Below are 25,482 nucleotides of genomic sequence, written 5' to 3'. Positions count from 1 at the left end.
GTCCTCTGCTGAGAGCAGGCAATCCGCGCTCACGCTCAGCCTATCCGTGAGTGCGCACAATACTGGCGTCGCCTCCTCCACTTTGGAAAACACGGGTTGGCCCTGTTTTAGTGTCAGGGGTAGCGCCACGAGTTTCGCTTCAACTCGTTCGCCAAAAGCTGCGCGGAGATTTACACTGCCATGCGACTGTGCTAATTCCGGTGGCACGGCACTTTCGCGAACCACAGTTATCTCGGCACCCGTATCCACTATTGCCTTCATTGTTCGGCCCCTACGATTGAGAGCTACACACAACAAGCGGTCACCCACAGCTGGGTTCTCTAGCGCGACCCGCGCGGTGAGCCTCTCAGGTTGTTCCTGCTGGGCGGCCGTGTGCGCCAGCCTTTCGCGGATGCGGGGACAATTTGGCCTAATGTGCCCGGCTGACCCGCACTCAAAGCAAACTGTTGGCCTCTGCTGTCCCGCGGGTGGATACGGTGATTTCGGTTTTGTCCTCTGCCCTTGGTGCGAAACCAAACCGCTGCTGCTGCGGTTCCCAGTTGTAGTTTCCGGGCCCTTAGTGCTGGTGTCCCGAGGTTGCCCCTTAGGTATGTCTACACGGCCGTGAGCGTCCTCAAAAGTTTGCAAAAGTCTAGCAATTTCGGACGCCTTGTACCACCCTGCACCTTCTCGCAGCCTGACGTACCTGAGCGCCTCTTCCGACAACACTGTCTTCAGCTGGTCAGCCACCATGAGTTCGAGCAGCTCCGCAAAATTTGACACGTCCCTAGATGCCACATAAAAATTTAGGTAACTGGCAAGACGAGTCGTGAAACTCTTCCACGTCTCGGTCTTCCGCTTCCGTACCCCGAAAAACCTTTTTTGATATTCAAGGGGAGACAACTGCAGCTCATCAAGGACGACCTCCTTTAAAGCTTCATAATCCCGGTGCTGTGCGGGAGTCAGACGTGTTGACAGGTACTCAATGCGCTCCGCTAGGAGCGGAAAAACTATCTGACCCCAACAGCTTCGCGGCACCTCGTAGGCATCCAAGGTGTGCTCTACAGATTCGAACCAAATGGGGACCTCGGCGTCTGTGGGAAATTTGGGGAAAGCACCAACTAATAATTTGGAATATTTACGCCATTCCGTGTTTCTATCGTTCTCAAGTGCTCTGCCACTGCCCTCGCGACCACTCGATGGCGACGCTGTCCGTGCCCTGACGAGCTCCAGTTCAAGGGCTAGGCTCTGGCGACGTTCCTGAGCCATCTTTAGTCTAAACTCCATCTCCCGCTCAGACAGAAAGGGCTCGCTTTCACCATCGCTGCTACCCCTCTCCCTCTGACCATCCTCATCGTCCCTGTGATTCTGCATCATGGTTAGCTTCGAAGCCCCGCAGTGACTGAACAGTAAGAGGAAAGGAAACTCACGTTTCAGACGAGGATCACAGGTGGACGAAGGTCGAGGTTTTTCTGCGTGGCTCTCGCTCGGGCTGCTTCCCTGCTGGGGTTGAGTCGGCGCCTCGACGTCCTACTCGTTGAGGTACGTCGCCTAGCGATGACTTGCTGTTGGGCTTCCTCCTCCAAGGCTTGAGCCAATTGCAGACACCGGAGGTGCTGCTAGCTCTTGGGATGCCACTCTGGCAGATGTACCGCTGTCTTGATAGCGCTTAGCTGGTCTTCCGAACCTATCCTGCCGACTGCGCCAGTAAGAATTCGATGCCAAAACGATGGATCGATTGGTTCGTTAAAATTCACCCCCACCGTCGGCGTCCGAGACGCACCGTCAGAGACGGTCTGCACAGGTGGCTCAATGGGTGACTTAGGTTCGAAAGGACAAAGCCGCTGCAGTAACGAACGAACAACAACTTGTATTTACAGATAAAATTACAAAGTTCGGTTACAAGATTGCATAGTTTCAACAGTACATCGGTTACAAATGGCTACACTGGTTTGGACCACATAGGGCGACCCTATTTCGGCAGAGCCGATGGTGCTTAGCACCGAAGCCAGGTCCAGAACTGCCCTTCGGAGCTCTGCGGCCGCATTTTGTAGACGCAACGCTCCGCCCACAATCTTTACTGGCGAATTGCCGCCGGGTGGCGTCTCAACTGGACAATCCATTCACCAATCACTGCGTTCAGCAGAACTTGCGTGCGGGATTGGCCAGTCGAACAACCAAAAGTCAAAGAACATCTTTTTTTAGTACAGTTCACAGTGCAGAATCCTCACCCGAAATACACAATATACAACAACAAAGGGGTGAGGGTCATGCCAGCTGTACACATCGCAAGTTCCGAGCAACGGCTCTCGAGCACAGCCGGCGCAACAAGCACTGCCCAACAAAATACATTCACAAAACCTAAAAGCCTGGGATCGTCGGGACCATGTTTTCCAGTGCTCGAACATGTGCGCGACGCGATCGGATTCCAAGAACCCGCAGGCCATGCGGCGCCTTAAACAAGCAATTGTTTGCAAGCCAAACTGTCACAGAGGAGCCCGGGATAATTGCCCACCCGCCGAGGTCGGCCTCGTGTCCGGGCCGTAAGCCGAAGAAGACGTTCCCACGGCGCCTCGGAACCGAGACAAAACCGCAGGGTCTTTTGCGGCTCAAAGAATCCCTACGCCGGTCAGCGCGCGGTGCAAAGCCGTCAAAGTCAATGAGGCTGGCGCGCCTGCTTGAGGCCGCGCTATCTCCGTTGCCCGCGGCTAGACCCGAACCAAGCACTCTTCAAAGGCGCCGATGAGAGCACCGCGGAAGTCAGACGGGCCCACCCGTTACGGCGTTTGACGCCCAGTCGGGGAGATCCCAGCTGGGAAGGGGTTTACCCCCGCCAGCCGGCCGCGCGCAAGGGAAACGCCTGTGGGGATCCCCAGGAAGCACAATGCGACGGGGGTCCGAAGCTCCCTTTTTTACTGTGAGGCGCGACCGCAAACGTGGCGCTGATGGCCTTCTGCGCTCCCCGAACTGTGCGGCAGCCCTGGGTGCCGACGGCGTGGTTACTCTGCTTGCTTGCAAGGCCCCGCTCTGGGGCAACCGTTAACAGCCGTTACTCAAGTGTGGAAACAATCTCGTCGAGACGCATGTCCCCTGCCCAGATGGCCCGCGCCGTCCGTATGGGTTTGTTTTGCAGCCGCCCGTAGCGGGGCTTACAAAGTGGATCGGGAAACGGCACCGCGGTAGCTCGATTCGTAGAGCATCGCACGCGAAATGCGAACGTTGTGGGATCGTTCCTCACCTTCGGCAAGTTGTTTTTTCATCCACTTTCATTTCTATTAATTTATCGTTTCCTTATTTCATTTATTAAGCGCAGGTAATTTCCCCTATGTTGTCCTCGGTCTCAGTGTTTGTTGGCTTTTTATGATATGACTAACAAATATAGGGCCCCTCGGCTAACGCCCTCCTCTTTGATTAGTGAGTGGGACATTCCCAAAACCCTCGTAAACACTGTAACAACTTCATGTAAGTTGGAAACTCATATAAAATATTTGCCAACTTTAGGTGCTCTAGCATATGCATTTTACATAATGCCAATATCCGTTTTTGGTGCAGAATTACGAATTCGAAGAATTTGTGCTTGCATATTGGTGAATGTTACCAATTTCCGTCATTCTTTTGCAAAAAGGTAGGAGGCTCCAAGTCAACATTCTACTTTACACAGTTGCTAGAACTTGACCTTTTCTCTCAAATGCAGCAAATATTCATTAAAGTTAATCGGTTATCTTATGAGAGCAATTCTGTGTTTTTACATGCTTTTAAGTAGGGAAATTCGCATTTGCAATTACGCGATCGCACGTATAATGCGAAAACGTGGGATCGTTCCACACGTGCGGAAAAGTTGTTTTTTCATCCACTTTCATTGCCATTAATTTATCATTCCTTTAATTCAATTAATAAGTACAAGTAATTTCCCCTGTGTTTTCCTTGGTGTCTTTGTTCGTTGGCTTCTCATGATATGATTAATAAATATCGGGCCCCTCGTTTAACCCCCTTTCTTTTCGTTGTTGTATGGCGGGTCGTTTTTGCGCTAAAGCTGTCCTAAATTACTTATCGAGGAATTTTTAAAACTTCGAATTATATCCTAATGGGCTTAAGGACCCTATATCATGAGTGAAACAAAAAAAATGTTAAAAGTTGACGTTTTCAGATCTTTGGGAAACGGTTCTCGCCCAACAAAGGCCCTTTTGACATTTCCTCATGTCAAAGAGGACTTTATTTTGCGTATCTCTTTCATTGCAGCGTGTTTCTTTCTTTCATTAATTAATGTTCATTCAGTTTTTTTTTCAATTTATATATTCTTTACTTCCATGTTCTATATCTTTGACATTTTATTAGCATTATATTTTTTACCCTATTCACCTGAAATAGCATGCCACGCATATGGCTTTAGGCTAACAGCTCCAGCTCTTGTAAGAATTGTTCTCATTCTCTCATTTCACCTAAATGTTTCTCTATCATTAACTTTGTGAGAGACAATCGAGTAAGACATGTTTGCTCAGTTTGCGCTTTCCTGTCCTCTATACCCAGGGAACTGTATGAGCGAGTTCATGGGTCTCATCACGGGCAAGTATGAAGCCAAGGTAGGCCATCTTTCACGTTTTGCTTTGCTGAGAGTTTGTTCAAATGTTCAAATCAAAAACGAAATCAAGCATTCATACCTGCCGTGCTGGCTTAGTGGATACGTCGTTCTGCTGCGTAGCATGGGGTCGAAGGTTCGATTTCCGCCCGCCGTGGCCATATTCCGATGGGGGTCTGAATGCAAGAACGCTTATGCACCGTGTTTCAGGGACCACAATAAAAAAAAATTGACTAGTCAAAATTAACTCGGAGTACCCCGATATGGTGTCCCTCATAGCCCAATGTGCAACATTAGGACTTTAAACACCACAATTAATTTTGTAACGAGTTGTTTAGCTTTCCAAAGCGACGACTTGGAGGTGAAGGGAATCGTATTGTAGAAGGCTACACATTAGCATTGGGCCCCTTGCGGTTGTTCTTAATACGCGTCGATACATCTTTCTACAACTAAATTTCGTCTTTGAGTTTTTCTTGGTGGCGTTATCAACATAGGGAGCTCATACATTTCACTAACGCACCAGCACCATTTGACATCCAACAAAAACCCTAAGCGTCTGGGCCTGGGCCCTTTTGGTTGTGCGGAGTTTATTTCTGCAGGTATTGGTCAGCACTGGAACGCTGCTTCGCAAATAGCAGAGAAGTAGCGTTCTCGGACAAAAGTACCACGTGCAATTGTTGATTTGACGATATCTCGTCTGGTCGAGAGAAAGCATGTTGAACAAAAAAAAAACAGTGAAAACACCGACTGAAAACGGATAAGTGAAAAAAAACTATTAAGACGTTCGGTTTCTGTACAGAAGCCCTGTTCACAGAAGGCTTCCGGAAGGAATGTGAACAAATAAGATATGGGCCGTCAGCTGCTTAGTCAGGTGGGCCACACAGGGACTCAAATCGGGGTCACAATCAATAATTGGCTCTAAAAATATGCTCTTCCTAATCTAAGGGAGCCTATGTCGGGACCTAGGAAAAACACGGACAGTCTTGCGGGATATTGAGCCCTTATTCGCTCGCATACGTTGCTATTGAAGTCGCACCTTTTTGAAGCCTCGCACGCACCCTAGGACGGGTCACGCCAGTTGCACACATGCAGATATCATCGGCACACATTGACAACTTGACCGCATCCGGTAGCAGTTACACGAGGCCGATGAGTACAAGGTTGCAGAGTGCGGTGCTTCATACAGCACCTTGAGGAACTTTGCTGCACGTGCAGTGTCTATAAAGTGTCTTCAGTGTTAATGAAGACTGCATATGTGTAAGTAATTGCGTGTCCAAGGATGAACTCGACCGCCGAGAACAACTGTTTCGAGAACCTCAAGTATGGTGTCATGAGCAACATTGCCATATGCTCATTTTATAAAACGAGGACGGCGACATATAATTGTTTACACAGTCTTGTGATGTTCAACGTAAGTGGCCAGATGGATGACATAGTCGTTAGAGCAACAGTGATTTCGAAGACCAGCCGTGGCGTCTGGGTGGACTTCGTAGCGTTCCAGGTGCCATTCAAGTCTCACAAGGATCAGTCGTTCCATCACCTGCCCTACGCAACTAGCCAGTGCGATTGGGCGGTATAGAATACCGCTCTGTCCTCGCCAGACTTGAGTGGTACCTGGAACGACACGAAGTTTACCCTGACGCCAGGACTGGTCTTCGAATTCACTGTTGCCCTATTGCTAATGTCATCCATGATGACATTAGCTCTAGAGGATGCTTGCCAGGTTTGAGGAGGTCTATAAGGCGGCTCTTATTCTGTTCTTGAGGAACGTTACCATCTTTTCGGGATCGTAGAATCGTCACCCTCGCTAGCGTGACCCACCCCTACTAGCTCCTTAGTCCCAGACTTACTGGCACTGTACATAATGTTCCTTTCCTAGTGACTCCTGTGCACTCGGGCACTTCTACAGTGCATGCTTCCACGGTGCATGCGAACACTGGCTGGCGTAAATGTTGACGCCCTGTTTTCATTCTGTTTGCGTCCGAAGGAGACGGGCTTCCAGTGCGGTGGTGCTAGCCTGCACAGCATGATGACACCTCACGGCCCAGACGTGGACTGTTTCGAGCAGGCCTCCAAGGCCAAGCTGGCGCCGCAGCGCATCGGAGACGAGTGTATGGTGAGTATGGGCGACTTTATTTTCGATGCAGGGGCACCGCCATGTCAGCCTGTTAGGCTAACAATTTGTCAATTCTTGTGTGCGATGACGTCAGAAAATTCTGTAATAAAATGCGGAACGCATTCGCACAATCATTTTCACGCATATATTTCGATCGATTGCGGTGCCATGCAATTGGTGGTTACAGATAGAAAAGGACTGCCTTAACAGCCCTAGACGACATGCAGTACTGAAACGTTTCCGCAATATACTCTATAGGATCGAGACGCAGGGCGGAAGCAACTTGCATATGGCTATTCCACTTCAGTCGTGACTGAAAACGTAAGCACTATATATTAAGCCCCCATGACTCACTAGGTACTCACTGAGAAGTGTCACCTCTGTCATGATGAAGGCCATCAAAGCCTTCGTCATGAAGGCCTTCATCTTGTAAAGCGCCTTCACAGTCAAACTACCATATTTATTCTAATATCGGTTGACCGTTTCGATTTTTTTAAACATGAGTTACGGAACCCCCAGGTTGGCTTGGATTCAAGGGTTTCGTTACGAGCCTTCGGAACTGAAAAAAAAAAAATGGCACGCCGCTTACGCCAGCGCCAAAAGACAGGTACTGCTGAAGGCACTGGTATTCTCTGCCACAATTGCACATCCCTGTGGCTCACTGTAATGGTATGCCATTGTGACCGCGTTTAAGTTGCGCAGTGCGTGGACAACCATTGTTTCAGTTTTTTTTTTCAAAGTTAGGTAACACTAAGCACATGGTGTCAGTACAGCACTGTCTAAATTGAGCCGCGGAAAGTGCATGATTGGCTCTGGAAATAGGTAATGCATGTCTCTGTGTCATGTTGTGAGTGTTGTCGTTCACTGTTACCTTGGACGGCTTGCCTCCCTGGAAAGTTTTTCTTTTTAAATTTTTTATCTTCTGACCAGCCTAATTTGGAGGGTTGGCTTAGAATCGAGCCCAGCGGAACTTCCAATACGTTTGGTACGGGTGATATTAACAAAAGAAATTACGATTATGATAGCTGCGCAAGTTCTTATTCCGCAGGTTGTTTAGGCGCTTTGTCGGACACACTTTTTGTGAACAAGCAAGTACAACAAATGCCTAATTGCCGCAAAATGGGCGATTAACACTTTTTTAAGTACGGCAATTATGATACATTTTTACGTTAGAAACTTGAAGACAGTCGTACTTGAGGAGAATGAATTCCATGTTTTTTTTCCACTTGCACAGTGCTATTGTTTTGAGATATTCATAAAAAAATTTGGCACTCAGTGCGTTAAGTTCGAACTGAGTGGTGGCAATCTCGACACAAAAACCAATTACCCATGTGAAGCAGCTGATTGCGGTGGGAAAGGAGGAAGCTAGTTCTGTTTTTTCTAGCCTGTAGAAGGATTGCCGCTGTTATCATATATCAGGAACACTAATAAGCTCTGTCCGGCATTGAGACTGGCCTCCTATCAAGAATAAGCTGCTTAAGTTGATGGTTTGGTCTCTGTGCCAAGACTCCTGCCTCTCAACAGTTACTTTGATAGCAGGTTGCCCTGGCCGATGCCTAGCTTGCCCTGTGGCTGCCCCTCTGGTACGGCGGGGCGACAATTTCTTAATCTACTAAAACCTCAAATACATAGTACTAAAGCATGTGAGACAAGTCGAAGGGTGGACTTCAAGTAAGCAACTGGCCGCCTGAAAACTTCGCCTATACTCGGTGTCAAGCTTGGTGATGAATATCTGGCCATAGAAACGTTCCACAAGTATTAAACAAGATTTATAGGTATTCGAACACGACTGTCTTCAAGTTTTATACAAACATGTAACACACTCGCTAAATAAAAAAAAAAACTTAGTTAAAGATTGTGTTTGTTATGTATTTGTTGACTAAAATTTGTGTCCGCTAAAATGTGTGCATAAATCACCCGTGCAATAACTTGAAGGCCCTTCATATGCAGCAACCAAAACGTTCGTTTACGTGAAGCATCTTCCCCGTTCACACGGAAAACACCTTCAAATTCTTATATATACGACCTTTGGCGCCACGTAGTAAGCTAGAAGGGCTCAAATTTCTACGCCTTGTTTTTGGTTATACGCACCAATTTCGCACGGGTAACTCAAGTAAAAAAAATGCTGTGTACGCAGATGGCACTTCCATTCGCACACTGAAAACATCTTGTCCACAAGGCTGAGAAAACTGCTCCAACGCGCACGGTTCCTCACAAAGATTAAACATTTACCCATCGCGATATACCCATCGCGATAGGCCAGCGGTTATACGGCGTTGTGGTGCTGAGTTCGAGGTCGCGGTCTCGATATCGGACGCGAAGGCCGTGCTCCGAGGAGGGTGGAATGCGAGAACGCTCCTGTACCGTGTATTGGGTGCAAGCATCCCGAAATGACGAACGGCATTGATCGGTATCTTTCTGATCAGTGCAGGAGGAGAAATTTAGAAGTGTTAACCTACGGAGGAATAAATCGATAATAAGCTTTAGAGGTAAACTACTGTAGAAGAAGCGATGCCGTGAAATTTAATCTTATAGTTTAGATTAAGTCGAAGAAGTGGGAGTTAAGCAGGCTATGTAGTTAGCAGACCACGTAACCGGTGGATTATTAGAGTAATCGAACGGGTGCTAAGGTGCGGAAGCGCAGCAGAAGACGGGAGAAAACTAGGCGGTATGCTGAGATGCGATAATATGCAGGTATAATAATGTATTCTGCTGATGCAACACAGGGTTAATTGGAGATTGTTGCGAGAGGCCTCCTATACAGTGGACATAAAATAGGCTGATGATTGCGATAACTATTATGATTATATATCTTGGTCCTGTTTTCGAATGTCCTTGTACCTAACTTTTGACCCAAAAGTTGTTTCAGGATTTATATACTGAATGACCTGAGTGCGAAGCATCGTTCCTGGATTCGGTGATGTAACGCAGTGAATACATTATGACTTCAGCGCAGACGCACAAAAAATATGTCCTGCCTTTTTTCGCTCTTTCTCGCCGTGGTGGTCTATAACGCCTTTGGCATTGAGCTGCTTAGCCCGAGGGCGTGGGGTCGAATCCCCGCCGCGGTGGCTTCAATTCGATGAAGGCGAAGTACAACAACGCCTGCGTACCGTGTATTGGGTCCACAATAAAGAACCCCAGGTTGTCAAAATTAAACCGGTGTCCTCCACTACGGCGTGCCTCATAATTATAGCGTAGTTCTGGCACGTTAAAAACCACAGAATTTAATAATTTCTCCGTCCTTGTTCACCCGTCAACACGAGCTGCTATGTTTACATTACGTGTGTGCTATCATTCGACTGTCGTTCGCCTTCCATAAACGGAAATGTTCAGTAAATGTCGGCGGAACTTCTTCGCGTTAGCCTAAAGAGTACCGTTTGCTTTAGCATTACGAGATGTATTTACCTCCCCCGAGGCAACCGAAACCTTGGACTTAAGTTCAAGTTCAAGTTTATTCTTCTTCTAGTGCAGACTAGAAACGTCCTCCCGGGCTAAAAGCCGTGATTAAACTCGAGTGCCTTTCACTGGAAAACCCCTTTCCGAAAAGCGCGAATCAAAGTTGTGATGACAAACCATGCGAGCAAGCCTAACCTAAATAAACTTCAGCCGGTCACAAAGACTGCACTCAAGCACGAGCTCGTCCATTCCGAATATGCACCGAATAGCGCGTCTGCTCTTGGCGCACACTGCACGTCGCTCGAGCTCGCGCAAACGCTTACTTTAGTGCTTCGCCGTATCCGTATGTGTAACTCTGAATCACCATATCCGCTGACAGCCGCACAGCGAACAACATATACAAAGAACATGGCTTTCGCAATATCATGCGCTACATAAGTGTGCTATCAGCCAGGTCCGTTGCCGCTCCAATATAGTTTTCTACCACTTCGCTCACTACGTACAGGCAGGCAGCTGCTACATTCACTTGGTAGCACTCAGCCCGTGCAGGAGGCCGACCTACTTGATCAGCACCTTCTGCCAGTGAGGGGAGGGAGGCAAAGGGGAGGAAAGACAGGGAAGTTAGCCAGTGTAAGTACCGGCTGGCTACACTGTGCTGGGGAAAGGTGTAAAGAAAATAAAAGGAGAAGGAAAAAGAGGAAAAAAAAGGAAACCGGAAAATTCACACAGTAACGCGCTACTACACGCTACAACACTCAAAGATGGTCGCACAATTCGCATGTCTCTAAACACTTCAGCAAAGCCCTTAAGACCTTGAGTGCCGAAGCCCGTCTGGACCAGTGTCCGAAAGCTTTTTTCCTCTGTAAAGGGGCGATTGTCCAGTTTTTCGAGCGTGGTCACGAGGACTTTTTTTGGCACTTTGTAACGGGGACAGTCACAGAGGAGGTGCTCAACCGTCCCCTCGCAGGCGCAGGTGTCGCAAGTAGGGCTGTCGACCATTCCAATGCGGAATGAATAGGAGTTTGTGAATGCCATGCCGAGCCACAGGCTCCCAGTGAGATTTTCCTACAAAAGTCACTAGAGGGAACTCTGGCACTGCGGTCGTTCAGTTACCATGGCAACGATGGTTAGTCCGTCAATTTGTCTGATATTCCTGCTTGTGGCTTCCGGCATTCTTGCGCAGTTTATCCTTTACGCTTATCTTTCTGAAATTCCTTCCGAGAAATGGCAGTTTTACGCTCGCATGAAAGCACGTTGCGAGTTGTTGCATTTGTAAAACGATATTGTCGAAAACGATCCGTTCCAGGAGTCGCAAAGCCGTTTGAAGCCAGAAAGACGAAGCTCGTAGGCAAATCCGTGTACAGCTCATCGTTCTCATGATGGCTGGACTGCCGTACTTGTAGCTCTGGTAGACACTATGACACCTGTAGGAAATTGCAGAAAATTCTGTAGGAAACTTTATTGTTTCCACTGCAGCTCCTTCGTTACCGCATCGTGGGGAATAACGGAAGCGCAACCTCGTAGGGCTTCCTACAAAAGAAGTACTAGAAGAAAATTTGGCGCTAGTATTCGTGGGAGTGGCTAAGCATTCCGGTACAGCTAACATGGAAATGACGAGCATTCTACAAGGGTGCGGGTATAAACTTCGTCCTTCTGGCTTGAAACTGTATACTTCGCGACTTAGCAAATTGGTCGTTTCTTTGAGATATTGCGTTATAAGTGCAACAGCTCGCAATGACTGCGCGTGTGCGAAGATGCTAATTGAACGGCGGCGTTTAGAAAGCTACGAGTGCTTGGAAACTTAAATAAAGAGTAATAAATAACAAATAACGACATAAAGTAGATTGAAGCTACGGCGGAGATTAAACACACGCGTGCTGACCATCATTATTGCGGTAGCTGTGCGATTTCGGCACCAGAATTCCTTATATAGTAATGCTTAATAGGAAACTATGCACATTTCAAACAGACAGAAACAAGAAGGAACGGACGATAGGAGCCCCATAGTGTCTGGCACAGCGCTCGTTAGATGGCCACAGTTTCTTTGCATCATGGTGCTTGCGCCATGCGGTATCAGACAGCCGGAGTTAGAATTCTTGGTGCCGTTCTCTGGCATTCTACATGACGCTTGCCTGCAAGATACCTTCTGAATAGCTAAAGGAATGTCGCTTCACCTGTGGTCATTGTTCGTGCTTTAAACAACTGAACGTCGTAGAGAATCTGGCGACATACTGGGTTTGTTGTATCAATCAATCAATCAATCAATCAATCAATCAATCAATCAATCAATCAATCAATCAATCAATCAATCAATCAATCAATCAATCAATCAATCAATCAATCAATCAATTAATCAATCAATCAATCAATCAATCAATCAATCAATCAATCAATCAATCAATCAATCAATCAATCGAAGAAACAAAAAAGTAGGGATAAATTCGTGGCGCTGCAGCCAATGGGAACCTTGTACTACCGGACCAAAACATGAAGACAGTAGAAACCAAATTTTGAGATGGCGAAATGAAAGAAAAAAAATAAACGTCCGTGTCTCGTGCATTGGGGGCACGTTAAAGATCCCCTGGTGTTCCAAATTAAGCCGCAGCCCCCAACTATGGCGTTCCTTATAATCACATAGTGGTTTTGGCACGGATTCGTTCGTTCATTAAAAAAAAGAAGACACAAAGAGAAATGGTGTTGCTGCAGTGTCGCGATATCTTTTTTTAATCGCCATTAAAATACTTTTTTCTTCTTTTTTTGTTGGTGCTGGAAGTAACTCGAAATAATAACTACTGGAACCGAAGTCATATATTTGTTATTTCCAAGAAGAATTTGTTTCTTTAATATGTCTTTAGATTATCCCTCAAGAAGATAATCGTTTCAGTTCGAATCGTTCCGCGCCGATTCCATCCATGTGCATTTACGCAGAGACCATCACCTCTACACGGCAAAGTTGCGTCAATAATAATAAGAAAACTAACTAACAAGCCACACGCGCAGTAAGTGTGTAATATCGTTACACAAGGCCATTACCGAAACGTGCTGTACAAAAAATGCGCGGTTTCAGTTGTATGCAACAAAGCTAATTACTAAGAAATAAGTTTATTACTCAACAAAGTAGCAAGAGCTACCATGCGCAAACGAAGTTTGCGTTTCTCGGCAAAGGCGCAGTAAGTGCTGTCGTTAACAGAGTTCATGTGGGCACATTTTCAAAAGTCTTAATGGACGAAATCAAGGAGTACCATCTTGACATAAAACTGTTTACAGCGCAAACACATGCAACCACAAAGTAAGGGACAGGACACAAGCGCTGACTGTCAACTAACATTTATTAACGGAAGACGGGTGCCTTATATAAGGGGAAAGGCAGAAGCGAAAGGGGAAGGGAATGATACAATCGGGAAAAAAGATGATGCGCATCGATAAACGAACATGCCAGCAGTCAACGCATTCAGGCGCGAAGAAACAAGAAAACGATGAAACTAGACAAACACTAACAAAAGACGAGGGATACTGAGATACAGTGAAATCAGAAAGCAGCCGCTTCCAAAAATTGAAGCTCTGCCGCAAAAAGCGATACAGAAGGGGTGCTTACGCACTTGCTGCCATATTTGTGTATGTAGAACGTTTCCAAACTGACGCGCGCCGTCTCGTCGGCACTCTTCCCGAGAATCTTAATGAAGTTTTAATGAGTACCATCTGCCCAATAGGGAATTACGGTAATGGAGGGCTTTGCTAACAATAATTATGCGATGCTGTGTGGAAAGCCGACCTACGAGGCCCTTTAATTGATACAACAGACACACACACGCACACGCACGCACACGCGCGCACACATTTAATAGAGAGATTTAGTTTGGGGGACGCAAGCGGCTTGCGTACGCAAGCACTAGGGGCAACGGTACTGCGCATGCGCAGACTCTTACGTCAGCGTTTGCGCATGCGCAGTACCGTCGCCCCTAGTTCCTGCGTACGCAAGGCGCTTGCGTCCCCTAAACCTAAAGCTCTCTAATATGCTTTCATCCGGCACCGTGATGTGGTACTTGTCCACAACCGCCCTCAAATTTTAATGTCAGAAATCGATATAGCATGACGTAATTGAGAAACGCGCGCTTACTGCTCGCAGGCCTTCATGTTCGAGAGCTCTCTCAGCATGGCGGTGACGCCGTGGGCTGAGCACGAGTCGCAGGCGCTCGACAAGCAGTACTACACCTGCTGGCAGGGACTCCGCAAGAACTTCGACCCCAGCTGGAAGCCGTAAGGACGAGCGCGGAAGCCTCGCGCTCACCACGGAGCGCCAACTTGCAGTCAGCGTACGCTTGACAATAAAAATTTTATGCATATTTTGAGAGAATGGTCGCAGACTTTAAATTGTAGAGGTTGACTCCTCCGACAAGATCCCAATATATTCAAGCTACCGCAGCCATACAGCGGGAGCGGATAGGCAGCGAGAAATCAAACATAGAAGAATGGACGATGTAGATATAATCGCAACGCATACTGCCCTCTGAAAAGTTTACACTTTCTACGCTATGAGCCATCTTGTCTCTGCCCACGCTCTGAACATTATGTATAGTCTTTTTCAAAAGTACTCTGGCCTACTCCGCACCATATATACGCCGTTCGGCTGTGAGGTGATGTTCCCAAGGCACTTCTGGTATTCAGGAAATCTACGTGCTGAGTACTGTAATTTGCTTTCATTCCTCAGGTAGTTGGAATTCCCTCAAAGTGCCTGTGGTCAGCATGGTGGTCAGAGACAACGGAGCATGTATACTTTTGACAAATAGTGTGCACGGCAGTGAAGATTCTACGACCCATTACGAAGGTGTTCAGTGTTCAGAACGACTACTGCACGTGAAGACCGAGTGAGAACATGACGGGCACGCTGCTGTGTCCATGTATAGTGGTTGCGCTACACTGAAAGCTTTTGTGATGACATACCAACGAGCTGAAATCACGGCTATGATCTGCGATGCACTGTGGGCGCGCTATTAGACAAGTGTTAGCATCTGCAGACCATTTACAAAGGGGCACTAAACAAACAACTTTAGTTTAAACTGTGCTGTGAGCTCTGTGTACATCGTAATTTGGGCATGTTATGAGGTAGAAAAACCGTTACCACAAATAAGAACCGGAAGAAGCAAAGTAATTATATTGCCGCGGTATACTTAATAATTATTTATTAGTAATTAGTAATCGGTTGACGTCAGGTAATCTCAAAGCCAGTATGTATTACAAGTATGCGTGAGGAACAACAAAGGAAATCGGCACGACGATCATCGACAGCAATGCTTTTATCATTGAATCGATATCGCAAGCCAACGTATCACCAGAGTCGAAACGAGTTATATATCAGGCGTATAGAGCAGTGGCACTCCTCTTTCGTGCTTTTCTAACACTGCTCGGTGCCATCTAGCCCCGCCGCCGAGAAGCCTGAGCGTGCCCCCGAAGTGCATGGCGCACGCAAACCGGGAAATGCGTCGTGCGGCTACCGGACTCCTCTCTCGCGCTTTTCTTCCTTTTTTCTCCTGGACACGCTGCGCCACCTAGTGTCACTGCTGAGAAGTCCGCGCATGGCCTCCAAAACGAGAGGCGTGGCGCTCTGGTGCCTGCGAACGCTGAGAATTCTTCCCTCGTTTGCTCCGTGGAATATGCTCAGTCACCCAAGTTGACGAGAGGTTCATTAGAAAGCGGCACAGACCCACTGCATTTGTGGCGCAACCTGACAATGTGTCGGGTAGCAGTCCTTGAGGAAGCCTTGGGACGTTGACTGGATTACGCTCAGCATCGCGGAAATTTAGGGTAACTTTCCGTCATTGTAGAGGGCCGCATCCCCAGTGGCAGACACCTAGTTACCAAAGTTGGGGACAAAGACGCTGTTTGAAGAGCGGCACCCACCTACTGGCACATATACAGTGACCCCAGTTGGCATGAACGGGGTTCTTTGAAGACTAGCACAGACCGAGTGCCACATGCCCAGCGCTCCAAGTCGACGCCGAGGAGTTTCCTCGAACAGCGGTGCCTACTCCGTCCTACAGAGACACGTGTCGCCGTGAAAGAGGTTCGTTGAAAGAGCGGCACGAAGGTATAGATTGCCTCATACTCAGTGACCCAAGTTGGTCTGAAGGTTAGTTTCGAGCCCTGTGACCTTAGCACAACAGCTCGATGCATTCACCATTCGAACGCGGGCTACCAATTGACTCAGATAGGTGGCAAGACGGTTAGATACAAACATACATAGATACATAGTTACAAGCATAGATAGATAGATAGATAGATAGATAGATAGATAGATAGATAGATAGATAGATAGATAGATAGATAGATAGATAGATAGATAGATAGATAGATAGATAGATAGATAGATAGATAGATAGATAGATAGATAGATAGATAGATAGATAGATAGATAGATAGATAGATATCCCCGGAAAGTGCGTGAGGTACCCTCCGAATGCTAAGGCATTAAAAAATAACGCGATGACGTCGAATTTATACGTGACATTCCTGCACTCATACACGTCGTCTAAAACACAATTCAATATTTCTTATCTCAGAGTTTTCACTCACTTGGCCCCCTTCTCATGAGTATTTCTTATTGCCAATGGCGGTGACCTGGAGGCACATGGATTATACACATGAACATTGCATGGGTAAGACATGAAACAGCTAAAGTTTATTATGCGCTGTCGCTGTGCAAGTATGCTCTGTTGTTGATTAATTTAGCCATATAATTGTATGCCCCAGGCCTACAGAGTCCTTTGATACACGCCGTAGTGTAGTTGTTTAAGTTGAAGCTGAAGTTGAAGATTTATTCTGTTTTAGTGCATATACGTAAGTGGGTACATTTAACGCACTGAAATTAGTTGTGAGAATTCATTTTTGCCCTGGCGTCAAAGGGAATCCTGGCGCTCCGCTTTGGATATGCGGACGAGCGTTTTTGAACTCGGCTCCCGTTACAGCGTTGACGTAATGTAGTACATAAACGCTTGTAGCATGCAGAGATAGTAAATCTCCTTAGAAGCAACATTAACTACACATAATAATATGCTGTAACATAAGTGCGTGTTGGCCTAGTTGGTGCTTGCTAAAAGACATGTTTTTTTGCCGCAAGTTAAAACGCACACAAAATGAAGACACGCAGAAGACAACATAGTGTTGTCTTATATGTGTCTTCCTTTTGTGTGTTTTTCAACTTGCGGCAGAAGACATGCCTTATAGTCATAGACATTTTACAAACGAAACTACGGAGAATGATATAGTTATATCACATGATGGAAACGCACCATACGACAAGGAACGTGCAAGGCGGGAATGCGAAAATGTGTCTGTGAAGAACCTTCATCGAGAGGACTCCGCACATGCTTAATTGGCTATGCGCCACTTTATCAAAAAATAAGTTTCAAAAAGGGCACTAAGAAAGTTTTTCTGCTACCACGAGACAAAATGGGAGGCGTGAACTATCAAATAAATCGTCTCGCACAAAGCTGACATCCAGACAACCTCATCTCATTTATGCCGAGTAATGCGTAGAAATATACAGGTAAATTTTATCGGATCAGTTGCGGAAGAATGCCTATCGATACAGGCGCCCCTCATCGCATCTCTCGCTAGAGACTACCTAACACTAGATCGCGCGTTATTGCGTCAGTTCACCGGGAATATCTAACACAACAGCAAACGTTAAATGTTATTCCGTCAGTTGCCAATTACGCTTGGAGATGCCCCCATAGTTCACTGGATTAACGACTACTTGTGTAGCCGCTCAAAGTATGTACAAATACGCGACACTCATTGGATTAACGACTACTTGTGTAGCCGCTCAAAGTATGTACAAATACGCGACACTGTCTCTCGAATATCATCAGTCACACCACGCGTTTACCAAAGGGTGGCGTTCAAGCCCCAATCTTATTCACAATATTTATTATTGACTTGTCTCTCTCCACTGATGTAAAAATCAGGCTCTTTGCTGACAATAGCGTTATTTACCAGGAAATTAATACTCTTGCGGATCCTATATTCCTTAATCGAGCGCTATAATATGCACACAAGTGGTGTAAAGACTGCCAAATGCCTTTCAATGTTGGTAAATGCGTTTCCTTGGCAATAATCCGCAAAAAGTACACGTCTAACTTTTCTCACAATATTGACAACTTTCCCCTGACCAAAGTAAATGATCACAAACACTTGGGAATAACAATCTCAAGCGATCAAAGATGGGAGGCTCATAGTGATAACATTACTAGCACAACCCTGAAGGGACTGTTTGTACTTGAAATACGTCTTAAGCTAGCACCACCAAATACCAAACTAATAATAACAACACTTGCCCGATCTGTACTAGAATATGCTAGCCCTGTCTGGTTCCCTTTTACCCAGCGACAGGTGAGCAAAATAGAGACAGTACAAAGAAAAGCCATAAGGTTTATTTTCAATAAGTATAGACTTACAGACTCACCAACACAACTTAATAACGGTGGCATCCTAACACTACCATGCCGAACCAAACTAACTCGGATAAAATTGATGTTCGCATTTCTACATGACGTGATAAAAACTGACACCTCAACAATTATATCTCACTCAAATGTAAGACCATCTCGTCATAAGCACGCCCATACATTAGCCGAATACTCTTTCAATACTAGGAAGTCTTCATCGTCGAAGCGGAAAAGAGAGAAGTGGTAAGGGAAAATGAGGGAGGTTAAACAGGCTGAGTCTGGTTGGCTACATTGTATTATGAAAAGGTAAAGGGGACTGAAAGATGAGAGGTTACGAATGAAGTCAGACATAAATGAGAGAATTAGTTGATATTAAGCTAACCAGAATAATCTAGACTACTATAAGCAAAACGAGAACAAGGTAAAAGTGGGAGCCAACGTTTCGACAAGTTTGTCGTATTTATAAAACGGAATAGTGAGATCTCATACACAACCAGTCTCGCTCGGACGCGCAAACGTAGTTGCGAGCTACACCCCAGTAAACCCCACGCGCGAGGTTAAATTTAGCTCCAATCGCGTCATGCGTGTCACAACAATGGCGCCATCTATACGCATGCGAGACATGCATGATCGAGCAATGGCTCCTTTCCTCAACAAAACGATACCGAATATCCCTTCATCTTTTCACGTATTAGAAAGCTTACATGGTTAACTCGCGACGCAGCTAGTATAGCTGTCCTACGATCCAATCTTGCAATCTTGCTCGCTCCCTGTTCGTGTTGGGCCCACCATAGTCACACGTGCTGGGCGCGATTAGTGCACGTGCGTGTCCCAAAATGCTCGGGCTCATCAGGGAAACAACAGTGTGGCCCGACTCCCGCTTCTCCTTCCTACACCAGGGTACCGTGACGCGCCACTTCCCACTCCCGCGGGATGGCGGACGAATTATCCGGAGCGGAAAAGAAAGCACGCAGATTCGCCGCGGTGTTGGAGCGTAAATGGCGCGAAACCTTTTTTGAATTAGCGAGGCATAGCCGCAGTAGCGGATGACACGAGCACAGCCTCTTCGCCTGTGGCTGTAAGCTGCCTGCCTCACGCGGTCGAAGGAGACGTATGTTGCTTGTCGAGCAGACGATATTGGTGACAGGCGCATTTGCAGAGAAGTATACGACGGCACATATCTCCATACATTTGACAATTATGGCCCTGGTGTGCTCAAACGTGGACAACAAAACAGGCAAAGAAAAATAAATACCTGTCTCTGATATGGCAAACAAGATCAAAAAGAAAAGCAAAAACTGAATCGACAAAAATTGCGGACATGTTTTTCGGCATGGATGTCAGTTCTTCCACTTTCGCGTGTTGTTTAACAGCCGCAACAAACAACTAAGAAGGTAACGCGTTTGACGTGGGACTATTCATGTACACTTTTTATTTTTCTACACCACAACAGCTTTTTTTAACGTGGTCAAATTTATGACACTGTTTATAATTCTCCCCGTTAAATGTTAAAATAAATCAAGATAACCTGTCCGTGTTCATAGGTAAGTAATCGCATGCAGAAGAACATGTGTCCTCGTTTGAGTACATCAGGACTGAGTGGTCGGTTTGTATCACGGTTAGTGCGTGGCGTTGTCTTGCTTTACAGCGGCTTCTGCTTTGCATGAATGTGTTCGAATTGCACCTAATTTGTTTAACTCGTTGACGAATGCCCGAAGGCCTAGATTTCGCTTCTCTTGAAGGCCCCAACAAATGCAACAAATGTAACATGCCCAAGGCACATCAGAAACCATCTGGTGAATGTTATGCGAAACGATTTGCCTAAAATTGCGCCATGGTCCAGAAAAGCTTTGGGATGCCGCTAGCTAGCTTTATCAGTTAAAAAAAAAAAGATAAAAAATTATTGTCTCAAGCAGCCACCTGCTGTCACGGTGTATGTCCAAGAGTCTATTTCTTATGCTAGCTAACGAAATCAACTTCTATCCATTATTTATTTAGGGGACATCTGTCCAAACAAATGAATAAGACATAAGAAAGCTCAAAGATCTTTACTTACCCACATCAACGATCAACGGAAGGAATTGTTTCAAATCTTTCCACACGCATCATTTACAGGGTGTGGCATTCTTCCGTCAATCTATATACGAGCGCCATGTAACTTTTTTTTTTAACAAACAAGCATCCTCAGACCAATGGTCCGACTGATTGATTGAACTGGACCATCACCGACATGCTAAGTACGACCACCGTGACTGGAACATTGCGCTACCCTATGGCACGTTCGCTTACAGTTCTTCACGCCACGAAACTGCCAGTTATTCGCCGTTTTACCTGTTGATTAGTCGCAACCCCGCACTGCCCTTGGACGCTTCATTTCCCTCTGCTAATGCCTCGAGGAGCTAGTACATGCCCGCGACGCCATTGCCGATGCTGACCACGCAAGGCAACTTGCCCGTCTGTTGGCATTACAAGAAAATCAAAAGCGGGTTTACAATCAGCGGCACGATGACGAACACTTTTCACCAGGTTCCCTTGTGCTCCTTCGGTTCCTTTTGGGTCCAGTGGGGCTCTCGCAAAAATTCCTTCCTTGCTACAAAGGCCCTTACTGCGTGTTCCGTCGTCACCAATGCCACATATGAGAACGTCCCCGTCAGCTCACCTCACCTGATGTCGTTCATGTCGCACGGCTGAAACCTTACCACGCCCTGCATGACGGTCCCGTTTGACGCACTGGGGGTCGTGCTACGATGAGGCGAAGAAGAGAACGGCGATGGTCCTAAGGACGACGAAACGTGGACGCAGCCTGGCTGGGCAGACGTTCGCTCTATGTAAATATATCGTAAATAACTTTATACACGCAACAATATTCATTAAAGCGCATAATTAAGATGTTTTTAAGTAATTCACGATGCACTGAGCGAAAAAAGAAAGAATAAAGAAGCAGCTTGAGGGCAAGCAAGCAAGCGAGTAAACAAACAAACAAACAAACAAACAAACAAACAAACAAACAAACAAACAAACAAACAAACAAACAAACAAACAAACAAACAAACAAACAAACAAACACATATGCCAAGACAGAGAGCGCTTTCCTATGCTCTTTACTCGCTCGACCTGTGTTGCGCTGTTCCTGTTGTTATTCCAAAATTAATTTGGGACTCCCACATAATGAATCGCTAACATAATTTTACTCCTATATGTTTTTTTCTCTGTCACAAAGTGGTAGACTTAAATTCTTTTTGTTTACCCACGTCTGACTTCGATCACACTCCTTATTTTCTCCTCCTTGTTTCATTATTGATCTTTAGAAGCACACTCAATCATTACATTTCTCCTGCGCCACTATATTCTCGGCCAATGTCCCTTTGCAGGTACGCGCCACAGTATGGAGCGATCATCATCGTCATTATCATCCTTCAAATCCGCACGCGTTGAGACCACGCGCCCGACGTTCTTTTTTGGACGGGAAATGAAACCGTCTACCGGCGGCACGTCAGGAAAGAAAGAAAGGTTGTCACTACAGGAGTCTTCCAAGTCTGGTATTGACGACAGTGCAGCGGACGAGAGCGAAGACACTAAGAATGACTCAGCTGAGGATGAGACTACGGACTCGTTCTTCAGGAGTGACATCGACTACTTGCTAGCCACACCGGGCGAAAGGCAGCCTGAACAGGGATCTTCTTCTGAGGAAGGCTTCGGCACAGCAGAGGACGGGAGGAGGACCTCTGACATTCCTGTAGACATCGACGACATCATACAGGAAACCGACACCGCCCTTAACCGCATAGAAAAGACGCAGGAAGGGACGCAGAGAACGGCGGGAGGTGGGAAGTCCGGCATAAAGGCTCCGTCAAGTAGTGATCCGCAAAAGCCTGCTTCTGCTCGGAGCACGTCGCAGCAAAAGGGGACAGGAAAGTCTGCAGCCACGTCAGCAATGCCACCTACCGGAAAGAAGCAGTCGCAGGCTAAAAACGAAACTTCCACAGAAAACAATCAAGAAGAAGCAAAAGCGAGCTCCTATTTTCGTCCGGCACCAGTGGCGGCCAGCTCTGCGGCGGCCCGAAGACCGCGTCCACCTGCCGAGCTGGCCGGAAATCCAGACGGAAGGCTGCCTGCCGGCTGCTCGGTCAATCAGGGTCGCGAAGGCGACGAAAGCAGTTCTTCGACTGGTAGCGACGACTCGGACACCGCTTACGCGAGCTTTCGTGCCCATTCTCAGCCGCGAAGCCACCGTGACAGTCAGGGCGGAAGGCGCAACTATGAAAGGGCTCGTCAAAGAGGCACCGAGCGCCAAGGTCGAGCAGGACCGTTTTCCGCGCCTGCTTACTGGGACATCACCGTCCCGCTTCGTAACGAGGCACCAGCTTCCGCACAGGGTGCAGGCTACCCACAAGCGCCGGCTTACCCACAGGCTTCAGCCCCTGCGCAGGCTACAGCCTATCGACAGCCTCCTCCTCCCCTGGCTAGAGCTCCGCCACAGGCTTCAGTTTTTACGCAAGCTCCGGCTTACCCACAGCCACGCGGTGACACGGGAAACCCCGTCAGACAGCCGTCAAACTACGCACCGAATCCCGAGTTCCAGCGCTATAGCACCGGTCCCACTGGGCGCGTCGCATTTGCAGGAGTTGCACCTCCAGTTTCCAGCTGGAATGCCAACTTACAGCTAAGCATGCCTGCGCCCGTCGCGGCGCCTCCCCGCCTGCGCGACTGGCGTCAATGGCAACCGGGCCCCATCGAACCAAGGTACCAACTATACTACACGAAGCTCAAAAAGCTGGTTGTCGGTACTGCTCGGTTTACTACGACGGGAATTAGTGTTTTTCGCGTGATTACATCATTGTGCGAATCACATTCTATAACTAATAATTCTACGTAGTGCTACTTTGAAAAAAAAAAAGAGAACGACAGTAATTTAGTCAATATCAACCTCGCGATTGTTATTTGTCGCGTACCGCCGTTGAAAGACAGACTAGTAAGCAAGATGATTGGCTGAAATAAAGTAAAGCGATGAACATGCTTCTTAGTGATAACGAGTTTAGTTGAAATATTTCGCACATTGTCATAGAATACTGTTTCAGTAACGCCAGTATAGGTTAATAAAAGATTCTGAAAAGAGACTACGTGTCATCTCCGTGCCGGTGTTACTGATAATTCCGGAAACGAGGCTGACGAAAGGTTCTTGAAAACTAGGTTTGCGCATCGCAAATGGACCGCACATGGAGAGACACGAACGGTGTGGACGCGCGCTGACTTCAAACTATTTTATCTCGGAATCGTCTAACCAACTTATATGCCAGATATGTTATCAAAGGGCACATCAGAGGTGACCATTCAGAAAGTGCAGTTTTTTATCTCTAATATTTACGCTAAGGGCGCTCACGTAGACATCCCCAGCTTTCTTCATTTGGGCTACTTCATCTACTGTTGTAAATATTAGCGATAAAAAACTGCATTTTATGAATGGTCTCCTCCAATCTGTATTTGTTATTAAATAACATGTCTCCATGTATAAATGTTGGTTTGTCGACCCCAAAATAAAATTGTTGCAACTCAGAGTCCGTCTACGTCACTTTGTGTTCCTTTATGTCGTGTCCGCTTGCGCTACACAGACCGAGTATTCAGGAATAATGTAGCAAATAGCCCGCGAACGAATAATTTTGTGACAGACAGCCTCGATCACGAACATTTTACTTTCCAGTGCGATCATCGTCCCTTCAGTGACATATGTCAGGGCATCAGTCGACGCAGGCATCTTTCTCGAGCACTAAATGAAGCGGACATTCGCGTCTCTGGTGCCCATAATTTGCGGGCTATTCTTTCGAGCATTCGCAAATGACAGGACAGCCAGCAAGTTTTCAAGCCTTACGCTTCCCTCCCAAAGCATGTTGACTGGAGAGCCTTAAGGTTCCGAGATGCATATATTGTATAAGATCCATTCCACATGACGTTCGGCGCCACTTGGTCGAAAAGAAAAAGCGAGCTAAAAAGATTGCAAGCAAGACAGAGTAACCTACGTGTATCGTGCTCATAACATAGAGGTTCTCGAAATTTAGTTTTTTTGTGCGTGCTTGGTTTGCCCTTTCCTGCAGCCCACCAAGGTACAGCCCACCAAGGTACAGCTTGCCAAGGTACAGCCCGCCCCCTCCTTTTCCCCTTCCCGTGTTTTCCGTCTCCAGCTACGGGTCGTGGCCTGGGGCCGGCTGGGACGACAACACCTGCCGCTGCCGAAGCTGCTGCGGCGAATGCTGCCAGCAGGCGGCCGCCATACGTCGCGAGCAGCGGTGGATGGAGTCGGTGACGCGCTGGTCGCCTGCCCCGCCACTGTGGCGGCCGCAGCCCTATCACTCTTTCGGGGCTCCAGCGTACGGTGGCGGCCTGTTGCCGTCTCGCAGCACACCGTGGCTGTGGCCAATGGCAGATGGCGCTGCAGTCGCCGAACCGTACTGGCTGCCCACCAGGCAGTTCGCCTGGTCGACGCACCGCTTGCCGCGTCATGTGTGGTCTACGGGTGGAAGCTTTCTCTCCAGGAGTCGCTCCTGGTGAGCTAAAAAAAAAATTAAATATAGGGTTTTACGCGCCAAAACCACTTTCTGGTTATGAGGCACGCCGTAGTGGAGGACTCCGGAAATTTCGACCACCTGGGTTTCTTTAAGGTTCTTTATTTACACACAAATCTAAGTATGCGGGTGTTTTCGCATTTCGCCCTCATCGAAATGCGGCCGCCGTGGCCGGGACTCGATCCGCGACCTCGTGCTTAGTAGCCCAACAGCATAACCACTAAGCAACCACGGCGGGTGAGATTTTAAGTAAACAGTCCCGTTGTTCAGCATACTAGTAGATAAACTAGCAATGTACGCAGCTGCAGCCGATGTTTTTGTTCTCGGCGATAGGAAAAGAATTGAAATGCTCTGTTCAAGGTGTCTGATATGTGCACAGGTAGCTTGAAGTGAACGTTGCTGCTGGTGACA

At 47.1% G+C, this 25,482-nt stretch overlaps 2 protein-coding genes and 1 long non-coding RNA gene across 6 annotated transcripts in view; 2 read left to right on the top strand and 1 right to left on the bottom strand.

Annotated features, from left to right (window-relative positions):
* hgo (homogentisate 1,2-dioxygenase) overlaps positions 1–14,413 on the top strand; it is a 67,383-nt gene extending 52,970 nt beyond the window's left edge. Inside the window, exons 13-15 of the mRNA XM_070538577.1 lie at positions 4,507–4,559; positions 6,543–6,671; positions 14,197–14,413. Of these exons, the coding sequence (XP_070394678.1) occupies positions 4,507–4,559; positions 6,543–6,671; positions 14,197–14,331 (317 nt within the window). The 3' untranslated portion in view covers positions 14,332–14,413. The remainder of the gene's footprint in view (positions 1–4,506; positions 4,560–6,542; positions 6,672–14,196) is intronic.
* Positions 4,599–25,482, bottom strand: part of LOC139059944 (uncharacterized) — an 82,685-nt gene continuing 61,801 nt past the window's right edge. The window contains exon 3 of the long non-coding RNA XR_011514528.1: positions 4,599–4,731. This is a non-coding gene — a long non-coding RNA (uncharacterized lncRNA). The remainder of the gene's footprint in view (positions 4,732–25,482) is intronic.
* Positions 21,948–25,482, top strand: part of LOC139059941 (uncharacterized) — a 50,654-nt gene continuing 47,119 nt past the window's right edge. For 3 of the 4 annotated variants that reach the window (XM_070538575.1, XM_070538574.1, XM_070538573.1), the window contains exons 1-2: positions 21,948–23,257; positions 24,604–25,053. In XM_070538575.1, coding sequence (XP_070394676.1) covers positions 21,984–23,257; positions 24,604–25,053 — 1,724 coding nt within the window. In that variant the 5' untranslated portion in view covers positions 21,948–21,983. The remainder of the gene's footprint in view (positions 23,258–24,603; positions 25,054–25,482) is intronic. The other variant, XM_070538576.1, reaches the window with a different exon arrangement.

This window comes from Dermacentor albipictus, chromosome 5 (assembly GCF_038994185.2).
Source record: "Dermacentor albipictus isolate Rhodes 1998 colony chromosome 5, USDA_Dalb.pri_finalv2, whole genome shotgun sequence".
NCBI lineage: Eukaryota > Metazoa > Arthropoda > Arachnida > Ixodida > Ixodidae > Dermacentor > Dermacentor albipictus.
Note: the sequence above shows the minus strand (reverse complement) of the source record. Positions and strands in the feature narration are given on the sequence as shown.